The following is a 21,596-nucleotide window of genomic DNA, read 5'->3' on the forward strand; positions in this document are numbered from 1 at the left end:
GAGTTACTGCTATGAATGAAAAATACTTAAATTGGTTGTAGTCAGTAGTTTACAAAATATGATAAAATTTCAAGTTATCGTTGTATTAATGGGTCACATGGGGTTCAAATACAAGACGAAGAAAGTTGGACAATGATAATTTTAAATATACAACCTTAAATTTATTAGGACTGTGCTTTCTGTGAATATACAAGTCAACAGGTTCAATGCACTATCACCTCAACATAGGACCACCACTCCAGGAATCCAACACCATCTAAGACGAGGACGTCCTCAAGACTTAATTATTTAATATCTCCATTACATTGTATAGTGTTAAGCTACTAATTACTTAATTAATACTCCACCACTTTCTTACAATTAGTAGAACTAAACATTGACATGATATTATGTTTCATCCCTGTATAATTATAATATTATGTGTATAGGGCAAGATGGAAACGCCTTACATATTGTATGAGAGTGATTTACAATTTTTACAATAACCAATTTTTCTTGAGTCATGATACCTACTTATATAATATTATGAATAAAATAGTTTTTTAGTATAAAAGCTTTTTGAATACTATGAGTACACTTAATGATATTTTTTTTAAACATTATTTTTATTTTTTATTTTGTTATTGTAAAAATATAATATTAGTTTCAAATAAACATAGAAGATATATTATAATATGTTATTATGTTTTACTTAAATATATTATTTACATAATTGCTTATCAATTAGCTATTAGCCTATTTGTGTATTTTGTCATCGGCCAAATTCAAACAAAAACTATTTTTCTACACCTTTTTCCTTCATTTGACCCAGTTTCCCAATTTTAGGTTTTTGTGCTGTCTCTACTATTCACTGAATTAAGCTGTCACTGTAGATTTTAGGGTTTTTTTTGTTAACTCAATTTCTTAACACACAATATAAGTTTAAAAAAAAAAATAATAAAGTAAAAAAATTCCAACAATACCTTAGTTAACTGATTAATTTCTATATCCAAGAGTCCAACTTTACTTCGAGGCTGAGAATTATTCATAACAGACCTGGTTTCAGCACCGGTGTAAACAACAGCACCAAGTGCTGAACCATTAGCTACAACACAGTTAGCCCATAATGTATTTTCTACATCAAGACTCACTTCTTCCCCATTATCTTGCTAAATGATATATTATAAATAATTAATAATTTAATAATAATAATAAAATAATATATTCTCTTACTCTTCTAAATGTTCCTATGAAACTGTGAATATCTCTTTGAGGTTTTTCAGCAAAAATAGTGGCTGTAATATCAAACAAACGCGCATCACAATCTAATTTTTGAGTGTCTCCAATAGCAAGACGTAATTTCCAATCAGTTTCCCCATCCATTTGATCAGTTCGTACAAAACAAGCACCAGATTTTTCAGTAGTTCTTAATAACACCATATCAGCTGGGACTCTTTGATCTTTTTCTACAAGCACCTAATAATTAAATTTAATAAAACTTAATACATTTTTAGCTATATTTTATTAATAATTACAAAAAACAAAACTTACTAAGTCTCCAACTTTGAGTTTTGATGATGATACATACTCTGTACCAATATTGTGATCTTTACCACGTATTAGACGTTTGTATTTTTGTGAATTTACTTCTTCATCTCGTTGCCACCTTCGAATATCATCAACACCTTCACGAAATAATGTGACAGCCAATACAAATATCTATAACATTAAATACCGTAAGTAAGTATTGATAATTTTTTTTTACATTGCTTATTACCAGTGGTCCCCAATATGTGTAGAGGTATCCTAATCTTAGTTCAGGTACAAATTGACTCATAGCCATCAAAAGAAAATAAAGATTCAAAAAGAATTTGAACTGTTGATAGAGCACCTGGAAATACATTTAAATGATTTTTTAATTGATAAGTCGGATTGATATAAAAATATAAAGTTTCAAACCTTTGGGAGGAATGTGATAATGGTGTACTTCTGATTGCGTATGACATTTGGGGAATACTTTTCGGTGCTTTGTTTCCCAATGACAATAGTACGTGAAGTAAGTTCCTTCTTGCGGAAGCATTTTTGCCAAATCCATTGGCAAAATCTGTTAAAAAAATTTATATCTAACAATACTCTACTTACATAAATATAATACAATAATATAAAATATCCATACATATTTCAATTAATATATTTTACAATCTAAGACAATTATTCAGGCATTGATGATAATAACTGGTCAGTATCTTAATTGTCTAGATAAGTTAATTAATAACAATAAAAGTTATTCCTAACAAGTTCTAACTAATAACTCTAAGGGTCGTATTCAAAGTTGATGCTTAAGAATAAGTATTGCTTACATTAAGGTTGGTTAAGACCTACCTTAAGCATTGCTTTTAGTTATTATCACAATTTTTTTTATTTAATTAGCTTAAGCAATACTTATTCTTAACCATCAACTATGAATACGGTTCTAAATGTTGAACTTATGTATCAAGTAAATATTTGTGAATTAAATTTGTTTTTGATAGTTATTTTTTAAGCCACTTTTTAAAAATTCATTAAAATTCAAAATTAAATAGAATGATAAAGATAAAAATAAAATCCCATTCTCTATACATAGTAAAAAATAAAATTTTTTTAAAATAATAAGTCACATTGGATGAGAAATATTAACATTTAGTTTAGACCAAGATATTATATTAGTTGATTACCTACAAATAAATTAAGAAATTAACAAAAATATAATTTTGGTGTAATGCAATTTTAGATGGTTTATAACTTATAAGATAAACAGTACCTACTGCAATATAAACAATTTCAAAAACAGCATTAATTAATAGTGGCCTAATATTAACATTGATTTAAAACCAATACTACCTATATTTTATTGTCAATAATGAATAATGACCAATTATTATCACTGTAATTTATATTATATTGGCATTTATTAATCTCAAAACTATTAAAAACTTCCAAAATTATTTTTAGTTTTTATTATTATTTTATAACTTTGAAAGTTAAAAGTTAAAGTAAGATAAAATATTTATTCTGTATAATTATGGTATACGAAAAATTAATAAGAATCCCAAATATCATATTAAATATATATTATATATACATACAGTAAAACCAAAAATTAATAAATAGTAGGTATAAAATATATGTATGCACAAATATAAAAAATGTATTACTAACATAGGTTCATTATGTAAATGCTCCTACAACTGAAAAATTCTAGTATATTAAGATAGGTATGATGTATATAATGTCTTTTACGCATGATACGTTCTTAAGTATTTTGATGCTAGTCCTATTAATATTACTTTCATTCTTGATAAATTTTATTTTAACGTACAATTAATATAAAATTACCCATTTATAAACAAAACAATACATGCAAGAAGCTAACTTATGTAAAAAGCTAAGCAATTTAAATATTTTTAAGTTAGTAGGTTTAATAAAAAAAAATAAGCAAACAAATCTTACATAAATATTAAAAACAAATACTACATTAATAATATACTAACTAACTATAAGCTTGATGTGTTGTAGTTAAAAACACGCTATCACTTCAATCATAAAATTAAATTAAAAACATGTAGTAATAATTAATTTAATTGTAGCAATTTTTCTTTTTAAAATTTAAATTTAAAATGTATGTAAGTTTTGGTGTTAGTCGTGTTTAATATGAGATTAGGTTAGGTTCACCTAACCTTAAACAGCCGACTACAAAACCAAAAAATTAAAAAAGGGTGAGCTATAATTTTTTTTTTTTAATAACCTGATCAAAATTTAAACTGTATAAATCTAAAATTCAAACATTGTAATGTTTTTATCAATTACATATTACAAAAAAATATAAAAATATATTTCAATTATATTAAAAGGTAGAAAAACAGTATTATGATAAACTATTGTTTAGCGTTATGATTTAATATTATGGTTGGTAATGTTTATAAAATATATAATAGGTAATATATTAAAATTTAATAATCATAAAATGAAAAAAATACTTATAGAATTTATTAAATATGAATGAGTACAATTTTAATCTACAAATAAAACTATTAGTATAAAATAGTACATATTTTGAATACATATATCAATCTAAAATTCAACCTTTAAATTACATCCTATCTCTAAAAGAAATATAGGTTTTTATTATATAAATTAAAATTTTAAAAAAAAAACAAATTCTACTGTTCAGGAATATCTGAAGACAGAATTCTATATGGGTTATACATTTAAATATTATAAAGTTTAACAATATAGGAAAATTTATCATTCTTAATTTTTGCTCACCCTTTTTGATATTTGTTAGCCCAGCTAGGTCTTGACATACCTAACTTAAAATTTATAGTTAGGCTATTATAATATTATATTAGTAAAAATACCAAATTGGGATCCTACCTTAATTTACTTTTTTTCTCTTCTGTCATGACTGTAAAAATATAAACAGGCAGGAGAATGTGTCACAATCTGAAATAATAGGACACAAACTCCATGAAATACGAAAAACTTGTCAAAGCACTATTATGGCTTAGGTACTTTTGTCAAACTTTTAAAATAATAAGGAAAAATAAATTCATTTAATGGATTTTTTGGTGATTAATCAGGGACTTATATAAAAAACTACAATCATTTATCTAAAAATTCTTTTAACCTAATAGAAATAAGTTGGAAATTGTAACCTTAAAAATCATTATCGCGTTTAATGACAATATTATTAATTTATTATATATTGTGGATTTTAAGAGTTAAATATCAAGCTTTCGGGTGAGGTCTCATTTGAAATAAGACAACACACAATAATATAATGTATATAACTCATGCGGCATAACTTTTTTAATTATATTTTATAATAAATACCAAGTTGACTAATTTATAAAATGTAACCAGGTAAAAGGAAACATGCAACAACATTTGCAGGGCCACTCAGGAAAAAAAAAATATTTTAAGAACTAAAATTAAAACTATCAAATAAGTAACTTTTTCTTGCCTATTAATAATAAGATTTGAGTGCTTGTCATAAAATCAAACAACAAATATAATGAAATGTATTTAAATGCCAAATAAAGAGTTTAAGTAAATAAAAGAAAATACCATTATTTCTTATACCTACTTTTATTTCCTATTTTAATATATTTACCTATACCTATATTATATTACAAATTTTGTAAATATCCAAATTATTATTTTCTATTGGTCTGGTAGGATTAACAACAATAAGATTATTTACATAAAAATAAATTATCAATGTGTTTACATTGATGTATTTATTATTATGTCTTATAAACAAGGTTACTATAAATATAAATGCATAATATACTTTTTTTATATGTTTCTATTAAGAGGACAAAACCGCAAGTGTTGTTTCAGTCTTACTAATGCATACCAGCTTGGTAAATTTTATTTTAAGAAGAATCAGTTTAACTTTGTTATAATTATGATTTATGAGAGTGAAATGATCACATTTAAAGGTGAGCTTATTACTTAGAGCCCCTTGTAGAATTGCGTATACTGTAATTATGAAGCAAGTTAACCTAACCTAACCAATGAGGTTCTAGATTATTATTAATATTCATAGCATTAAACTTGATAATAAATATTGACTCTAATATTAAAAATAACAGAGACCCAGAATAAAGTTGATTATTCTTAACGTAAAATTGACAATGTCATGCGTTAGTCAGATGGATATAACACATGCGGATAAAATGTCCTCTTAAAAAAAATGGTTCTAAATTCTTATAAATTTTGTCAATCATTTAATGTTCACCCAACTCTATTCTATTCAAGAATAAACTGAGCAGCCAATAAAAAATTGTCTTGGTTTGCACAATCCTAATTACTAACAATAATAGCTACCCAAAAGCACCCAATGTCATTGTTCATGCACATGTCGATTTATTATTATTTGAAATTGAGTGCATTATTATGTACCTCTTATTATTTTAAACCAATTGCATTTTTTATATAAGTATAATTCTATATAGTATCAGAATTCTTAACTTTACACAAATTGAATTTCCTCACTATAATTACAATTTACTTTTGTGTATAAAGTGTGTACTACAACCGAAGAAAAACATATATTTTTGAACTTTTTTACATAATGTTGTATACTATGACATTTTTCTTACATTTCATTATTTCAACATGACATTTTCAATAATTTTATAATACATTTTATAGTATCAATTATAAACTAATATAATATTCAGTAACTAATGCAAGACATAACTATCAAGTTCAAATTTAATATTTTTTAGTATAACATAAATATCTGCATAAATATAACATAATAAATATTAATAATTAGGTAATTTAATATGTAGGTAAATATTATTATTTATAATCATTAATAAACAAATATGGTACCTATAATATTAACACTTTAGAATACTAAGTATTCTTGTTTAATATACATAAAGTAAATTTTAATAAGACGAGTACCAGGTACTTATAATACTAGTTTACTGTTAAAACCAAAAGTATTATCATATTCAATAGTAGGTAAAAAATATTAAAATTTAAAATTTAAGAATTAATATTGTATTTTGTTTATATTTCAAATTTTCAATAAATTAATATGAACTACGATTCAGTTTAAGAGTATCTAGAAAAATATAAAAGGCCATATTATATAGTACAATGTATTAGTATGCCACATAAAAAAATGATAATAATAATAATAACCTATTTAGATTTTTTTTCTGTACTAACGTTTAACATCTATCTAATTATATATAGATATTTAAGTACCTATTAGTTGTAATTTCATAAAATGTTCTTATTTTAAATATTAATATATATAATTTATATGGGGAATAAGATTCAAATAATGAATAGGTAAAAAGAAAAACTTTCAGATGCATAAAAATAAAGTTATATATTATTATGACACCTACATAATATATTAAAATAATTGTATGTAACATTAAGATTTGATAAATGTAATTTCAATATAACCTAAATGATTTAATTCATTATAAAGCGTTATAAAGTATGCATTACTGATAATATCAAATAAGATATAAGTTGGTAGATACATTAGCTTGTTTTGCTTATGACAGAAAAATTAGGCCATTATTTACTCGATTATTTAAATGTATACAAATAAAAATATCTAAGAATCCATAAAACGTATAAAAAATATAATTATTATAATTTACTTACAAGTTACGACTAGTATAGAATTGTGAATTATAAAGATAAAGAACCAATATTGATAGTCACATACAAGTCACATATTACTGTTTATTGTATAACATGAAGGTCTATGTATGAGTGTATGACACATTCATCATATCTTCTCCCTTCCTAAATTAAAATAAATATATAACCACCTGATTGTAAAAAATTATGGCTTAATTTTGTAAATATTACAACAAATCAACATGTTTAGTAGACATAAGTATCTAATCATTACCTACTTAAAAACCATTAAACATTATTATCAAGAGTAAAGACTTTATGTGCTTAAGTATCATTAAAATATGCATTTTTATTTTTATTATTATACATTTTAAAAATACAATAAAAAAATAATTTAAATAAATGTCAATGAATTTAAAACATTTAGGCCGAGATTTAGATTTTTTTTATACATATTTACTTATTGTTACTTTAAGTACCTATTTGTTGAGATATTTAAGGATGATTATATAGTGTAGTATAATATTATATATTTATATGATGTAGTATAGAGATACAATTTGAGTTCTATAGGAGTCAATTTGTACCTAAATTAATAGTATTTGATTTACCTAATTTATGACATAATTTTATTGATACCATATAAATTCATTGTAGTATACAGTGGTGTAGTGGAGGGTACACGTGTGTACGCAACTCCCAGTGGCGCCGAACTATATTTTCAAAGAGGGGCAAGTAAAAAGTTATACGGACCACCCCGTTTACACTTGCTTCAGTGCTGCATATGTATACATTAATAGCTTATTAGGAACATAATTCATAAGTTGTTTGCTGGGGTACCCACGGACCCCAACGACCCCACCCACCAAAAAAAAGGGGGGCGGTCGCCCCTCTTGGGTTATAGGTTCGGCGCCACTGCCAACTCTTAATTTTATATTTATGCGTGTACCCATAAACTTTTTTAGGACTACATCACTGGTAATCATATTATACAATAAAAATATGAAACAATAAACTAGAATCTAGGTACAAAAATAATTATAACTAAAGTATCTGGTATGTAATTATATGAAATAAATGTGGTTTATTGAGTAGAAACCTAACTGATAAGTCATATTATGCAGTACTGCAGAAGGCTGTATTATTGATTTTTTTGTCATAACCAATAAACTATTTTTTTTTTACTTTTTATCCTTTTATATCCAAGTACGTTTATATTTGAATTTTATTTAAAATTGTTCGAAATATTTTATTAGAACTACAAATATATGCATTTTATAATTATTTGCAAACATAACAGGTAACATCATACATTTACAGGTAGGCGTATCATTTTAAAATTTTAAATGTTATATCTAGATATCATGATCATATTATCATGTCTCAATTATGAACTTTACAATTAATGTAAATGCAAAATATTAATACAAATACAAATGTAAGTCTCGAGAATTAATTGTTATTATGATTATCAAAGTATAAAGAATAAAACAAGGAACTCAATTCCAAAATTATGTAGATAGTGACTAGTGGTCAAGAACCGAAAAATAAATTTGTTAAAAATGTTGAAAGCAATTTAGATAGCTGTACCTACTTAATAAATTAAAATGTATAATATGTATAATATGTATAATATACAGTATAGTTAGTATTTATTAGGTACTTAATACCTAGCAAATAATAAATAACCCCTTCAATAATTCCAATAACTAATAAGTGACTTCTAGGCATGAAAGATTTGTTGGATTAATTAATAAAAGATTTAAAAACTTATATTCAATTTCATTAATTGTTTTAATCATCAAAGCATACCTAAGTTAAATAATTAGAAGTTTCACAATTGATTTACATATATACAGATATAGTTAATGATATTAGCCTAATAGTCTTAAAATACTTGCCACGTGAAGCAATGTTACTGTTATTTCCAGGATACCCGCAGCGTTTTAAAAATGCAGAAAATACAAGAAAATAAAAACTGCAGCCTAGTCATGCCCCTTATCCACTTTCATATATGTCCACTAAGTTAATATAAGTGTATATAAGAACTATGTTGTTGCAGCGATAGACATTAATTTTCATTAATATGCCTGAAGATGATTGACCAATATATTATGATAAATTATGAACGGGGAAAATAAAAAGTAAGTGATACATATTTACACCACTGAAATTTAACTGATCATTGCTGCAATGATTTTGATGAAGCAAGCTAACCTACCAAATATTATATCGATTAAAATATTATGAGGATGGTAAATTAAATTACTAATTGTATTTTATACTATAATACCCGATAATACCTATACCTATTTGTCTAAAATTATTGTAGGTATAAATAATACCTAGGTAGGAACTATTTTATTTATTATACAATGGATTACTCATAGTTATAATTTAGTTTGAACATGTGGCCAATTAATTAGGTAAGCATGACAATATATAATATTTATCTATACCTAATGAATGAAAATTTTGATAAAATATAAAAATAATCTAATGAAAAATTCAAAAATTTTGGGTGTATAATAAAATATAAATTATTATTAGGAACAATATTTTTGTATATTTTTTATTTTATTTCTGACATTTTACAATACAAATAATTGAAGAAAAAACTATTAAAGGTATGTTAGTTAGTGTAAGACTGTTAAATGATCACGTTTGGCTTGCAGAGATGCCACCAAGATGACAAACACTGCAGCACATAATAGGTAGGAGGCTGTATAAGCGTTTTTCCTGACAGGTTAATGTTGCAGACAGGTATTTTCCAAATATAATTTGGTCGATATAAAAAAGGAAACCAACGAATAAGGTAGGTACCTATGTACAAAAAAAATATTATTTATAAAATGAGGTTTTAGCAATCAGATATTAGTTAATAACATTAATTATCATTTATAATTGCACAATATGGACAACGGGCAATGTTGATGGGTGGGTGGCAGAGAGAGGTGTTTCAGTGTTTGAGTCAAACCTGTTGAAGACGTTATTGGTTTCCCGAGGCTTGTTCAAAAGCGGAATGTCCTCTTTGACGGTCAGAGTGGTCGTGGATGAAGACGAGTTCATTTCCACCAAACAGACACCTGCACCGGCGGGCGAATCCATAAAATCAATCACATAATTCTGCGATTGCGCCCGTTATAGACGGCGGCGGCGTTGACGACCTACACAAAGCTCTACTCGGCGCACGGCAGAAAATATTATAATATGAGATCTTACACACACCAAGGAGGGTAACAGGCGACGAGAAAAATGTCGAGATCGCTGTTTTTTACGTCGCAGATATTAATTTATTTTTCAGTCGATGCGCAGATCGTTTTCAAAGCACTCACAAAGAGTCGTCGTACGATACGATATGGTCGGACCAACGAGTATATAGGACAAAAATGACGCGCTCGACCGCAGATCAGACGACCACTGAACAGTGAACTGGCAACTGCCTGAACCGCAGCTTAGCGGCGGCCGACGAGTGCCGAGTGGTTTAAGCGGGGAAGGAGAAGTGGTCGGAGGGGCAGTAGGACGTGGCGGCGACAACAGAACACTACGGAGTACGGACACGGTCCCGTTCTTGTTCTTCGGTCGGCGCAGGCGAATCACCGACCGAACGAGCAACGAGTCGATATTATCAACGCGCGCGAATGTCAAGGTTCAATTCATGGCGTAAGCAACGCATTACGCCACTTCATTATCATCGCCACCGGTTCTTCCATGGCCGACGCCGCCGTTACGGTGATAAAACTAAATACGTCCACTGTCCAGTCTTCCTACTTCCAGACGTGTCCACGACTGTCCAGTCAATCATACCACGAATATTGAGACAGTGGCAGCGTGACAAGGGTTCTATGAGACCCGGGTCTCATGGCGATTTCCAGGACATTTGTCATTTATTATTTTTAAATTTTAGAAAATTATTTGAATGTACAATCAACCATTAAAGAGACATTAGTATACCGTCAGCTTAACAATCTAGTATTTATTTCAAACGACTCACCTTAAATGATTAAAATTAATGCTCCATAATATGGAGACTAAAGTCAACTTATTATTTTTTATTTCAGAAAAGTATATATTTTCTATAATTTTTTTTTAAATTTTTTTTTCAATAATTTTCTATTTTCTATATATTTTCTGAACCGAGTATAATCTATATATCCTACTTCATCATAGTATGTATTAGTACTTAAAAATATTATCCAAAAATGTTGAGGGTGGGTGGTCCCTAAAATTGTTTTTGTCTCATGAATGAAAAAATGTTCACGCCGCCACTGTATTGAGATATTATATATTATCTTTTATATATCTTAATTCGGGGTCAATAGTCAATAATAAATATCTCAATATTTAATACTATTTATAATATTAAATTAACATTTTAAAATAATTGAATTTGTCAATAAAATGTCTGAGGTTCGTCGAGCGTTGCGTTTATTATTTTAAATATAGTAATAGGTAATAATATAAACAATAAGTACCTCCTATTTACAATGACGCGACTATAGCACCTCCAGAGTCCTGGCTTCAGCGCTTCACCTTGTAATATAGTTACGACATGTTTAAAGAATTTTTTTCTTTAACCTATTATTATCACTACGGAAATTATTATATTTAAAATTAAAATCAAAAATACTATACTATTCAAATACCAATTATATTATTACAATGTTTTGGATTTAATAAGTCTATAACATTATAAATTATGATATAATGAATAGGTAATATCATATACATTATACATAGTTAATAACCGCGATTCGAATACGGACCCGCAGTCGATGATTCCGGGCTGCATAAAAAAATGAAAATTGATTCATTTATAATGATTCACTAATATCTATTGGCCGATAAATCATGTTTAAGGGACCATTAGCCCTAGTTCAGTATTGATTTATTAAATGTTTAGTGAATGTTTGTGCAATTGTCTCAACTAGGAATTATTGAGATGAAATGTAGAGGGTAAATTATTTTATTATTAGAGGCGTTATTTCAGGTAGGACCTGATTTTTAAATTACAACAAAACGAGTAATCTGGATTTTAATTGTTTTTATTTTTGAGAGTTGAATCACTTAAATACTTCTAACGATTTATCTAATATAGTAATATATCGCATTATCCAGAGGGAATCTTGATAAAAAAATCCGAGAAAATGTTTCTTTACAATATCAATAAGTACATATTATAATTATATTATTATTATTAATTAATTTATATAGTATGAATGTAAATAAATAAACAACGCATAGACATATTTTTCACGCGTTTTTGATTAATCCGTCATATGACACAAGCGGAATTATTCCAACGTCCAATAAATAATGAAAAATGAATTCAAGATTTGCGTATGCAACAATAGGTATTAGGTAATACTACACTACTACAGTGTATTACTGGTATTACTAAATGTGTGAATGATTGACAATTGACTATTGAGATACATTATTGTTCCCTGTAATATAGAGTCTATACTGCCATAGACTATAGAGAATAGAGCATTTTGGGCATAGGCACAAATTGAGGGTGGGAGGGGGGGGGGCTAAGCCCCCCAAAAAACATAGGACATACAATTTTAAAATTCTATATTTCAATGGTCTGCTTGTCTTTAATATATTTAGCCCCCCCCCCAAGTCAAAAGTTGAAATTGCACCTATGATTTTGGGATGTTTCAAATTTCAATACCTACCTAATTGCAATTTAATTTACAATAATTACACTCGTAAACATTGTTGCCTGTTATAAAGTTGTCACGTTGATAACAATAAAAATGAATAATTAACAAAAGTGAGACATGAGTGATAAGTGAATTTATCACATCGGTCACAAACTAAGATACCTAATAATTAATAAGCCTATCAAATAAATGTTTGTCCATGGTTTCCTTTATGGTTTATCCGCTTATATTGGATCACGATTAAAATAACACTGTCATTATTCTTTAACCATATCAGGTAAAGTCGTAAAGGCATAAATACGTAATTATGTAATATAATAAAAAACTATTTTATATTCCGTTAATAATAATGTGAACACATAGTCGGTGCCCAGTGGCTTAAGTTGATCCAAATTTTAGGGGTTGCAAAAGTTCTCAATATTTCTCAGATCCGTTGGTGGCTTTTCTGCCCTCTCCCAATACAATAAATACATTTTTAACAATTTGCATACTATTTGGCTAAATTGATAATATATTTAAAAAAGATAATAAATTATATTAAATAATTATAATATTAATTATAATAAATAATTCAAAGATTTAACTAATTCCAGACATTTCTGGGTCGCAATACAATACCTTTGCAACATCCAGTTTACGCCACTGTACATGGTTATACTGACAAATTTCAGTGTTTTAGTAGAACATTTTTTGATGTCCTGAACTGCTGAACCTACTAACCTAGAAGTCATAAGGAACTAAAGGAAGATTCTAATTTGCAACTTACTATATTACTATGCTTAATGCTATTTCTACTATTCTACTTCTAGGTATTTCTAATATTGTTACTCATAATTCATAAACTTAATAATGTTTATTATTTCAATCAATATTTACTACTCAGTACTCACTAGTTACTACTACTGTTTTGTTTATGGCTTAATTCAAAGTCCACTGTTGTTAATTGGAATTTACCATTTTTCGTTAACAGTAATCTCTAATTAGTTATATAAATTGAGTTTATAGATAATTTATAAGTTTATAACAGTGATGTAAAATGTTTATATGTATACATTGCATATTATTTTTGAAATTTAAAATTACAACTTACCTATTAAGTATTTTGAATATTGTATAATATGTATGAGCTTTTTTAATTTTTCATACCCTAAATAAACTCAAATATTATAACAAAATACACCCATTAGATTGGCAGTAAAGTTAGTATGTTTCCAAGCCAAACTAAACACACTGCAAAACACTCGTAAAAATCCACCAATGTTCATTGCTATAGTATTGTGATTTGTAAGATACTCACCCACAGAATAGAAGCGAAGAGACCCTAGCCCATCTGCTTTTGTAGTAGACGTTATGCTTCTTAAATGGTGTCATGTCATCACTAGACAAAAAGCAATCGGAGTCATCTCCATCGAACTGTCTCTCCGCTTGGCTTAATAGCAATGGTATACTCTCTGTCTGCAGACTTTTTTTCACCTTAACGGGGCAGACAAAAATTCAGATTTAAACTGGAGGTGGCAATACCAGAGGACTTGCAAATGTAAACATATGGTTACACTTATGTTTACTATGGCTTCAATATACTCACTCGTTTCATTTAAGTACGATGTTGTCAATTTGTCAAAAATCGAAATAAACATTTTAATGAATATTTCAATGAATGGAGTGCCGGCTGTCCATTTCACGGGAAATGTATACTGTATAGTATAGGTCACGTATAATAAAATGTAAATGCAAATAATGACAACTGAAAACAATCGTCTAATGATTTTATTATTATCATTTATTAAAAATTCTAAGTACAAAAGTCAGAAAAAAAATAATATAATAATCCGATAGGCAAGGTGGATTTAATGCCGATAGGTATACAACTGTTTGGATGACAAGAGTTAGATAATAGCTGATTAGTGATTAGGGATATCACGTTGAGCTGTGAACTCGTCGTTGAACTGAAAATATTTAACCCTAATCGACCGGCTAGAAAAACGTCACCACCTTCATATTATAATCATATTGATATTTTTCGGCTTACTTATTTTCCAACTAACCAGCTGTAGATACTAAAGTCTCTATAATATAATACTCTACAGTATAAATGTATAATATAGATATTAGATTCAATCATGAATTTAATAATATTAAATGCACGATGCATCGTGGTTAAATGGTTTCATAGATTCAATAATAGAAAATTTAGTACGATATAGACATATAGTAAAATATACTAAATTACTAAATAAATTTAAAAATTAGAAACACTCACTAGACAGTCCCTACAACACTACCACGATCTAACTATTTAAGATATATTTTTAAGTATACTCGAGCTCACTATTGACTATACTATAGATTATAATAATGATATTTAATATTTAACAATTATTATAAGTTATAACAAATGTCGCATAACGTCATAACCACTGAAAATTGAAATATTATACTAATGTCTAAATATATAGCTACCTACTACTACTACGGGGATATAATTACATAGTCATCGACATTGTTAATTGATATTAAATAATAATAAGAATAATATTCGTTTGTATTTTGATTGATTGTTTCTTAATTTGTAATAGGTATTAAAAAAAAATTACAATACCTACTAATATAATCCGTCAACGTGTAAATAAACAGTCTTCAAATATGGTTAATATTATTTTGTAATGTTATGATAAGACATTAAAAGTTCAAAAAACTACCCTTCAATAGATAAATCCCGAAAAATAAATTAAATTTCATATTTTTCTGACTACCACAATAGATAATTCACTGTAGTCGAAATATTATACTAAAATCTGAAAAATGTATCTGCAAGTAGTTCAAAGTTTTTGAACAAACCCGCAATAAATAAGACACGAGAGCATACAAAAATGATTGTATATTAGTAGATAGGCATTTTTCTTTGTGAAATATATTAGGGAATTGTTTTTCTGCAAATTAATTTAAAATATTTAATATTATCTGCATATACAATTGTACAATACTATTGGATTGGTGCTTACATATTTCTCTATGTGTATAACTGACAACTGTACAAGAGAAAGATAAAAAAAGGTGGGCAAGTGAGTGAGGGATCCTGATTTATTTTTCAAAAATGTTGGACATTTTAAATCATGTCTATACTTGTAATTTACATTAGATGTTAGGGGGTAAAGGCTCAAGATTAAAAAGTTATGATTCGACCATATAAAAGTTTATATTTTTTATATCTATTTTATAGGTTTCAAATACTTATCCTACCTACGAATAATATTTTAAAACCACAATAAAATAACTAAAATTGTACTTCAAATGTTCATGAAATTTAATTTGAATATCCAGGAAACAATTTTTTTTTAAATTTAAGTTAGACCAACGTATGAGGATTCTCATATTACATTTTAAGATCTTAGATTTAAAAATCAAAATTATTATGAATTTCCATCTTAAAATAGGTAATTTGCAAATTGTTGTGATTTTGACAAATGTTGTCAATATTCTAGCTTCTCACTTGCAAACAATTATTGAAAACCTAAACTTTTTTTTTAAATTACACTAATAATAATTTATAAGGAACCTGGTTAGTTTTGAACTGTCAAGTTTATTTTATTGAGTAAACATAATTAATGAACAATAGTTTTAAAAAAAACTAATAAAAATAGAAAATTTCTTACCCCTATAAATAGTTCGAAAAGAATCAAAATATTTTTTAAATTTTATTATGTACAGAAAATGCTAATATAAACATTTGGTAGAAATTTAATGTATACAGTTTTTTTTTTGTTATGCCAAAAAACAAAATTGATCTTGTCAAAAACTTTTTTTGTGTAAAAATTCCAGTTTTTCCTTAATTTAATTTTTTATGTTTTTTCCCAAGGCATTTATAAACTACTGGGAATTTTTCAATTTTTACCTTTCAAAAGAACCTACTAGATTCACTTTCCTACCAAAAAAGATAATAAGGTTGAAAATCAAAGTATTATTTTGACTACTTACCCTATAAACACATAAAACAAAAACAAATATTGTTTTGAGGCTATTGGGTTTATTTTTTATATTTCAGAAAAAAAATTAAGAATATTAATTAATTTAATCTGTTATAATATATTCATATAATATTAATTAAATGTCCTACCTATTAATATATTATATTTACAATTATATATTATTAATCTAATTTATTCCGTGGTACCTAGTTTATAAGACTTGATTTGTAGTAATTAAATAGTAACTATTTGCCAGAATGGCTGTGACCAAGCAAGATGTAGGCAAAGTAATGAGTGACAAATCGTGATCATATTCAACATTGTAATTTCTATTATTTTGGTATCAATTAACCTTATACTATATTATGAACTAAGCAATTAACATTATATTATTTTATAATATATATTTAATATATTATATCTCAGGTAATACAAACATGTGCACATAAATTAATATGTGTGCAAATAGTTTGTCTTGTCTCTGTAGTTTGTATTGACTTAATCAAATAAAAATCTTAACTTCCAGACTTGATGTAAAATTTAAAATTATATAGTGAGGAATATAAGCTATTTCTAATATTTAAAAATGTACTGACATTTATTCCATTTATTTCATCTTATCATACTTATCACTTTCAATAATAAATTGTATTATTCAGAATCATTTCTTATACAAATATAGGTAAAATATATATAGTTTAATATTTTATTTTATAAAAAGTTAGAAATAAATATTGTATTTTGAAGACAATAATTGATGTTTTTTACCACATTATTAGTGGGAAATGCTCCACTGTTTTTGTGGGCCAAATATTTCTTTTGCATAACCTACCAAAGAATTCTGCTAGAAGAGATCATAATAAAGGTTCATTTTATTCTCGGGGGCTTCAGAAAACAATTTTGCAAATGTTTAAGTGTCAACAGTAAAGTTATACTGTAGAGTACATTGGTAAAAAGATAACAGAGGCTGCAGTCAAGATAACAGATTATGAATTATAAAAGAATTTTAAAGTAAAATAGATTAAGAAACAACAAATAAGGTTGATAAATTTTGTATTTTTTTTATATAAACACTATAAAATGTCTAATGATAATTTATTTTTTAATTTTTGCTTTGTCTTTGTCACCTTCTTCATCTTCATCATCGTCGTCATCGTCATCATCATCATCAACATCATCATCATCTTCTGAAGAGTAATCATCATCGTCATCATCACTATCATCAGCTATTAAATTAAAGTTTCAAAATATATTTTTGTTTCTAAATTTAAAGAATATTGTTAATATTAAATACCTTCATCATAGGTATATCCTCCATAGTTCACTCCAGAACTACCAGCTCCGTAAGAATATGAATCATCATCATCATCATCACCTTCCTCATATGTTTGTCGGCCATATTTATGATTACGAGCTATGATCAGAAATATTTATAGTTATTAAAAATACCTAATTATAATATATTTTATATATTATAAAGTAAAATGGATTATAATTTATAAGTTATAACTCATAAGCAGGGTTTGAGACAAATAGCACCTAACTAAAACCATTAAAATAAAAAAGGTGGGCAGGTGGATATTGCTCTGCTGTACAGTAGATTATAAGTGGGTCACTGTAATGGATAGTGTTAAATTTTCAATTCTTAGCTATAAAAGTTAAACATTTTATAAATTTGACAAATTTTGTCAACATTTGAACTTTATACTCTTTCGCCGAGAGTTGACCCACTTGTGCGCATGCATACTGAGCCGCCGGAACATTCAAACCCCCCCCCCCCCCCGAGTAGGAGACCGGCGATCTGTGATTGGTTGGTGGTATTCAGCGATCGGCAGTGCTCGTCGAAGTAAGCAGCTGCTATTGGCGACGATCACCACTAGCGCTCCAAAGACAGGCCAGCCTGCGCAGCCGCGACCAGTTTTCATCAAGCGAGTGGGTCAACTCTCGGCGAATAGAGTATGAATGCTTATATTAGGATTTTCCAAATTCCATACATGATAGAATGTTCAAACAATTTTGACTCTTTATGAGCTATTTATGTATTTAAATATGGTAGGCTGACACAACGTCTCCACTCAGAATCGTTTTTTTGTATACAATGAATTGAATTCAAATATAAAAAATCCATAAAAACGACATGCTCGAAAACTACTGTACAGCAGAACGGTACCCACTTGACCACCTTTATTTTGCATATATTTGTAGAAGAAATAGGTATATTTAATATATTTTAAGGTATATAATTACAAGTGTGGACATTTTTAAATGTATATTTTAATGGAATTTTGGTCACATCCAAACTATAGTCATAACTCAAAAGTAATGAATAGCATCAGTTTTTTTAAAATGTAGTAGAATATTATATTAATCATATTGTAGATTATAAAACTATCAATTAATACATTATTAATTTAAGTTTATTTTTAAAAGTATTTAGTATTTTAATTAAATATAAAATGTAATAACATCTACCAATAATAGTTCTAATTTTATTTTATTCTACAAAACAGCAGTTCAGTGATGGCTGTTCAAGAATAATTGATGGTTTAGATTTGGCAGTATTGACAACTTGAGAAATATACCATTATGATTTTATTATAAATAATATTCTAAAATATGAAAAATAGGATAAATATTCTTTAAACTCCAAAATATTTACAGTACAAAATAATATTTTTTCCACAAAGTCTTTAATTAACAAATCATTCAAATTGTTAACCCCCCATTGAGCTGCTATAAACCTTATAAATATATGTAAAAATCTAAGAATCTGTTCTTTATTAATAACTAATAAGTAATAACCAAGATAATAACATCATAATATAGGCTATTTTTGATACAAAAATAAAAATAACATAGTGTTTTAATGTTGTCAATTATATCATGTTAGGTATGTTAATATAATATAGATTATAGCACACAGTTGTGACAGTGGCAGCAAAAATATTAAATTGCTATTCCTTAATGCTGCCATGTCATTGTCCCGTTTAAAAATGTGTTTTTATGTTTTTATTTGTGTGCATAAGAAGTGCATTGCAATTTTTACACATCTCATATTATGCATGCTTTGTATTGAAAGAAGATTGTAATACATACAAAACAATTCTTAGATAGTATTCGAGTACAACAATTCTCCGCATCATTTTTAGCATGACTAAAAAACTTTGATTCAATTGATTTATAAGGTAAACAAATTTAGAAGTAATTGAAAGTATTTGTATTTGTAACAAATACTGTTTTTACTAAGAATTCAAATGTTTTTCAAATGAAGTATTTGTACTTTAATCTGTAAGAGCATCTAACTTAACCAACAATAACATAGTATATTAGCTTGATTTGTTTAGTTTAAGATCTTAAAAAATGTCTTTACATAATAATTTTGAGTTTGATATGCATTGGTTTAATCGTTTAAATATTCAAAATATTGTAAAATAATACATTTTAATTTACTGTTCCCAAATTATTGTGACCTTTTAATATTGTTAATTGAATTAAAACATTTTAAGCCAATAAATAAAATAATTTCAAACATCAATAATTATAATTTAGGCGTGCAAAATTATTAATTATACTTTAAACAAACTATAACTAACTAATGAAAACAAAATGTATGATAGTATACTTACAAGATAATGATAAATCACTGACTTCAGCTGTTGGATAAGAACACTTTGGACATGGATAATTTCTATCTTTTTCACAATACTTGAAACGTTTACATCTAATGTGTTCATCGCAGAAACATACCTTGCACTTCAAACAACTGTATTGTCCTAATTTATTGCATGATTGACCTGTAATTCATTTTAAATAACATTTATTCTAATTTTTTTTAAATATTTAGGTACTTATAAAGAAAATAATTCAATAATGCCACCATAAAAATTGAGACACACATTTCATTTATAAGGAGTTTGAAATAGGAAATTTTAAATTTTAAGTACTAATTCTAAGTAACTTATAAGTCATACCATTGGTAGTTGTTGTTTAATTATGAAATCACATATAAAAACTATTTCGCGCTAAAAAGAACCAAGGCTACAGTTATGGCAAGAAAACTGACAAAAATAAATAGGTATGTCATCAACAATGCGAGTTTTGATCCAGCTGACACATGCCACCATCCTCAGCCATAGTTATGGTTTACCTCAATCCTTTGATCTTAAAATGATCTCCCAAAAGACAATCCCACATTAGTATACATATATGACAACAAATTAACAGGATGTGGAGTGGTTGGCGAACACGGTGACGGTGTATACTGGCTATCAGTTATCACAAAGTTGCTGACATACCTATTTACTTTATCATGGTAAGAAACCACATTTTTCAGCATAAAAAGAAGAGAACTTCTACAGTGCAATATTGTTTTTATTTTTTTTCGTAAGTATTGAAAAGATAAAAATGATTTCATATTGTAGAAAAATTCTTCTTTTTGTGGTCAAAATTTTTGTTTTTATCTTAGTAGGCTAAGTCATACTGACAAGCTCGAAACAATTTATGTGGTGTCTACTTAAGAAGGCGCTACACCCGCATGCTTTCTCTCTGTCTTACAAATGCATTACATAACATATTGTTCACTCAGCAAATCCCGTTTAGCTATATTAGTTTAAAAATTAGTGTGAGAAAAGAAAAGATTAATATCTAGTGAACCTCATAGCTTTTTTAGATTCTGAGTGGAACGATGAATGTATTGATTTTACAATGATGTGTGTTTTTTTATTTTTTTATTTTTTTATTTTTTTATTTTTTTATTTTTTTATTTATTTTTTTATTTTTTTTGTGTCAAATGTACACGATAAGTAGTCGAAATAATAATACG

The 21,596-nt window shown here is 27.0% G+C and overlaps 2 protein-coding genes across 3 annotated transcripts in view; both read right to left on the reverse strand.

Moving 5' to 3' along the window:
* Positions 1-890: 890 nt before the first annotated feature.
* On the reverse strand, positions 891-14,624 carry LOC100575227 (probable phospholipid-transporting ATPase IIB). The gene is made up of 7 exons (XM_003244856.4): positions 14,395-14,624; positions 14,107-14,282; positions 1,939-2,083; positions 1,757-1,870; positions 1,531-1,698; positions 1,213-1,455; positions 891-1,148 (listed from the first exon to the last, which is right to left on the reverse strand). Exons 1-7 carry the CDS (start codon positions 14,401-14,403, stop codon positions 891-893), a joined length of 1,113 nt encoding a protein of 370 aa, XP_003244904.3. The 5' UTR covers positions 14,404-14,624.
* Positions 14,625-17,628: 3,004 nt separating this feature from the next.
* LOC100162425 (zinc finger protein 330 homolog) overlaps positions 17,629-21,596 on the reverse strand; it is a 10,388-nt gene continuing 6,420 nt past the window's right edge. Inside the window, 4 exon segments of one of the 2 annotated variants that reach the window (NM_001293439.1) lie at positions 17,629-18,000; positions 18,069-18,188; positions 20,401-20,480; positions 20,482-20,568. In NM_001293439.1, the coding sequence (NP_001280368.1) occupies positions 18,096-18,188; positions 20,401-20,480; positions 20,482-20,568 (260 nt within the window). In that variant the 3' untranslated portion in view covers positions 17,629-18,000; positions 18,069-18,095. 2 annotated transcript variants of the gene reach the window in all.

This window comes from Acyrthosiphon pisum, chromosome A2, assembly GCF_005508785.2.
Source record: "Acyrthosiphon pisum isolate AL4f chromosome A2, pea_aphid_22Mar2018_4r6ur, whole genome shotgun sequence".
Classification (NCBI taxonomy): domain Eukaryota; kingdom Metazoa; phylum Arthropoda; class Insecta; order Hemiptera; family Aphididae; genus Acyrthosiphon; species Acyrthosiphon pisum.

What these genes read in the sequence shown, in the direction of transcription:
- LOC100575227 (XM_003244856.4), bottom strand. An exon ending in TCTTCGCTTCTATTCTGTGG is followed by an intron (nt 2,084 to 14,106) that starts GTGAGTATCTTA and finishes TTTTTTTAACAG; the next exon opens with ATTTTGCCAATGGATTTGGC. An exon ending in ACACATATTGGGGACCACTG is followed by an intron (nt 1,699 to 1,756) that starts GTAATAAGCAAT and finishes TTAATGTTATAG; the next exon opens with ATATTTGTATTGGCTGTCAC.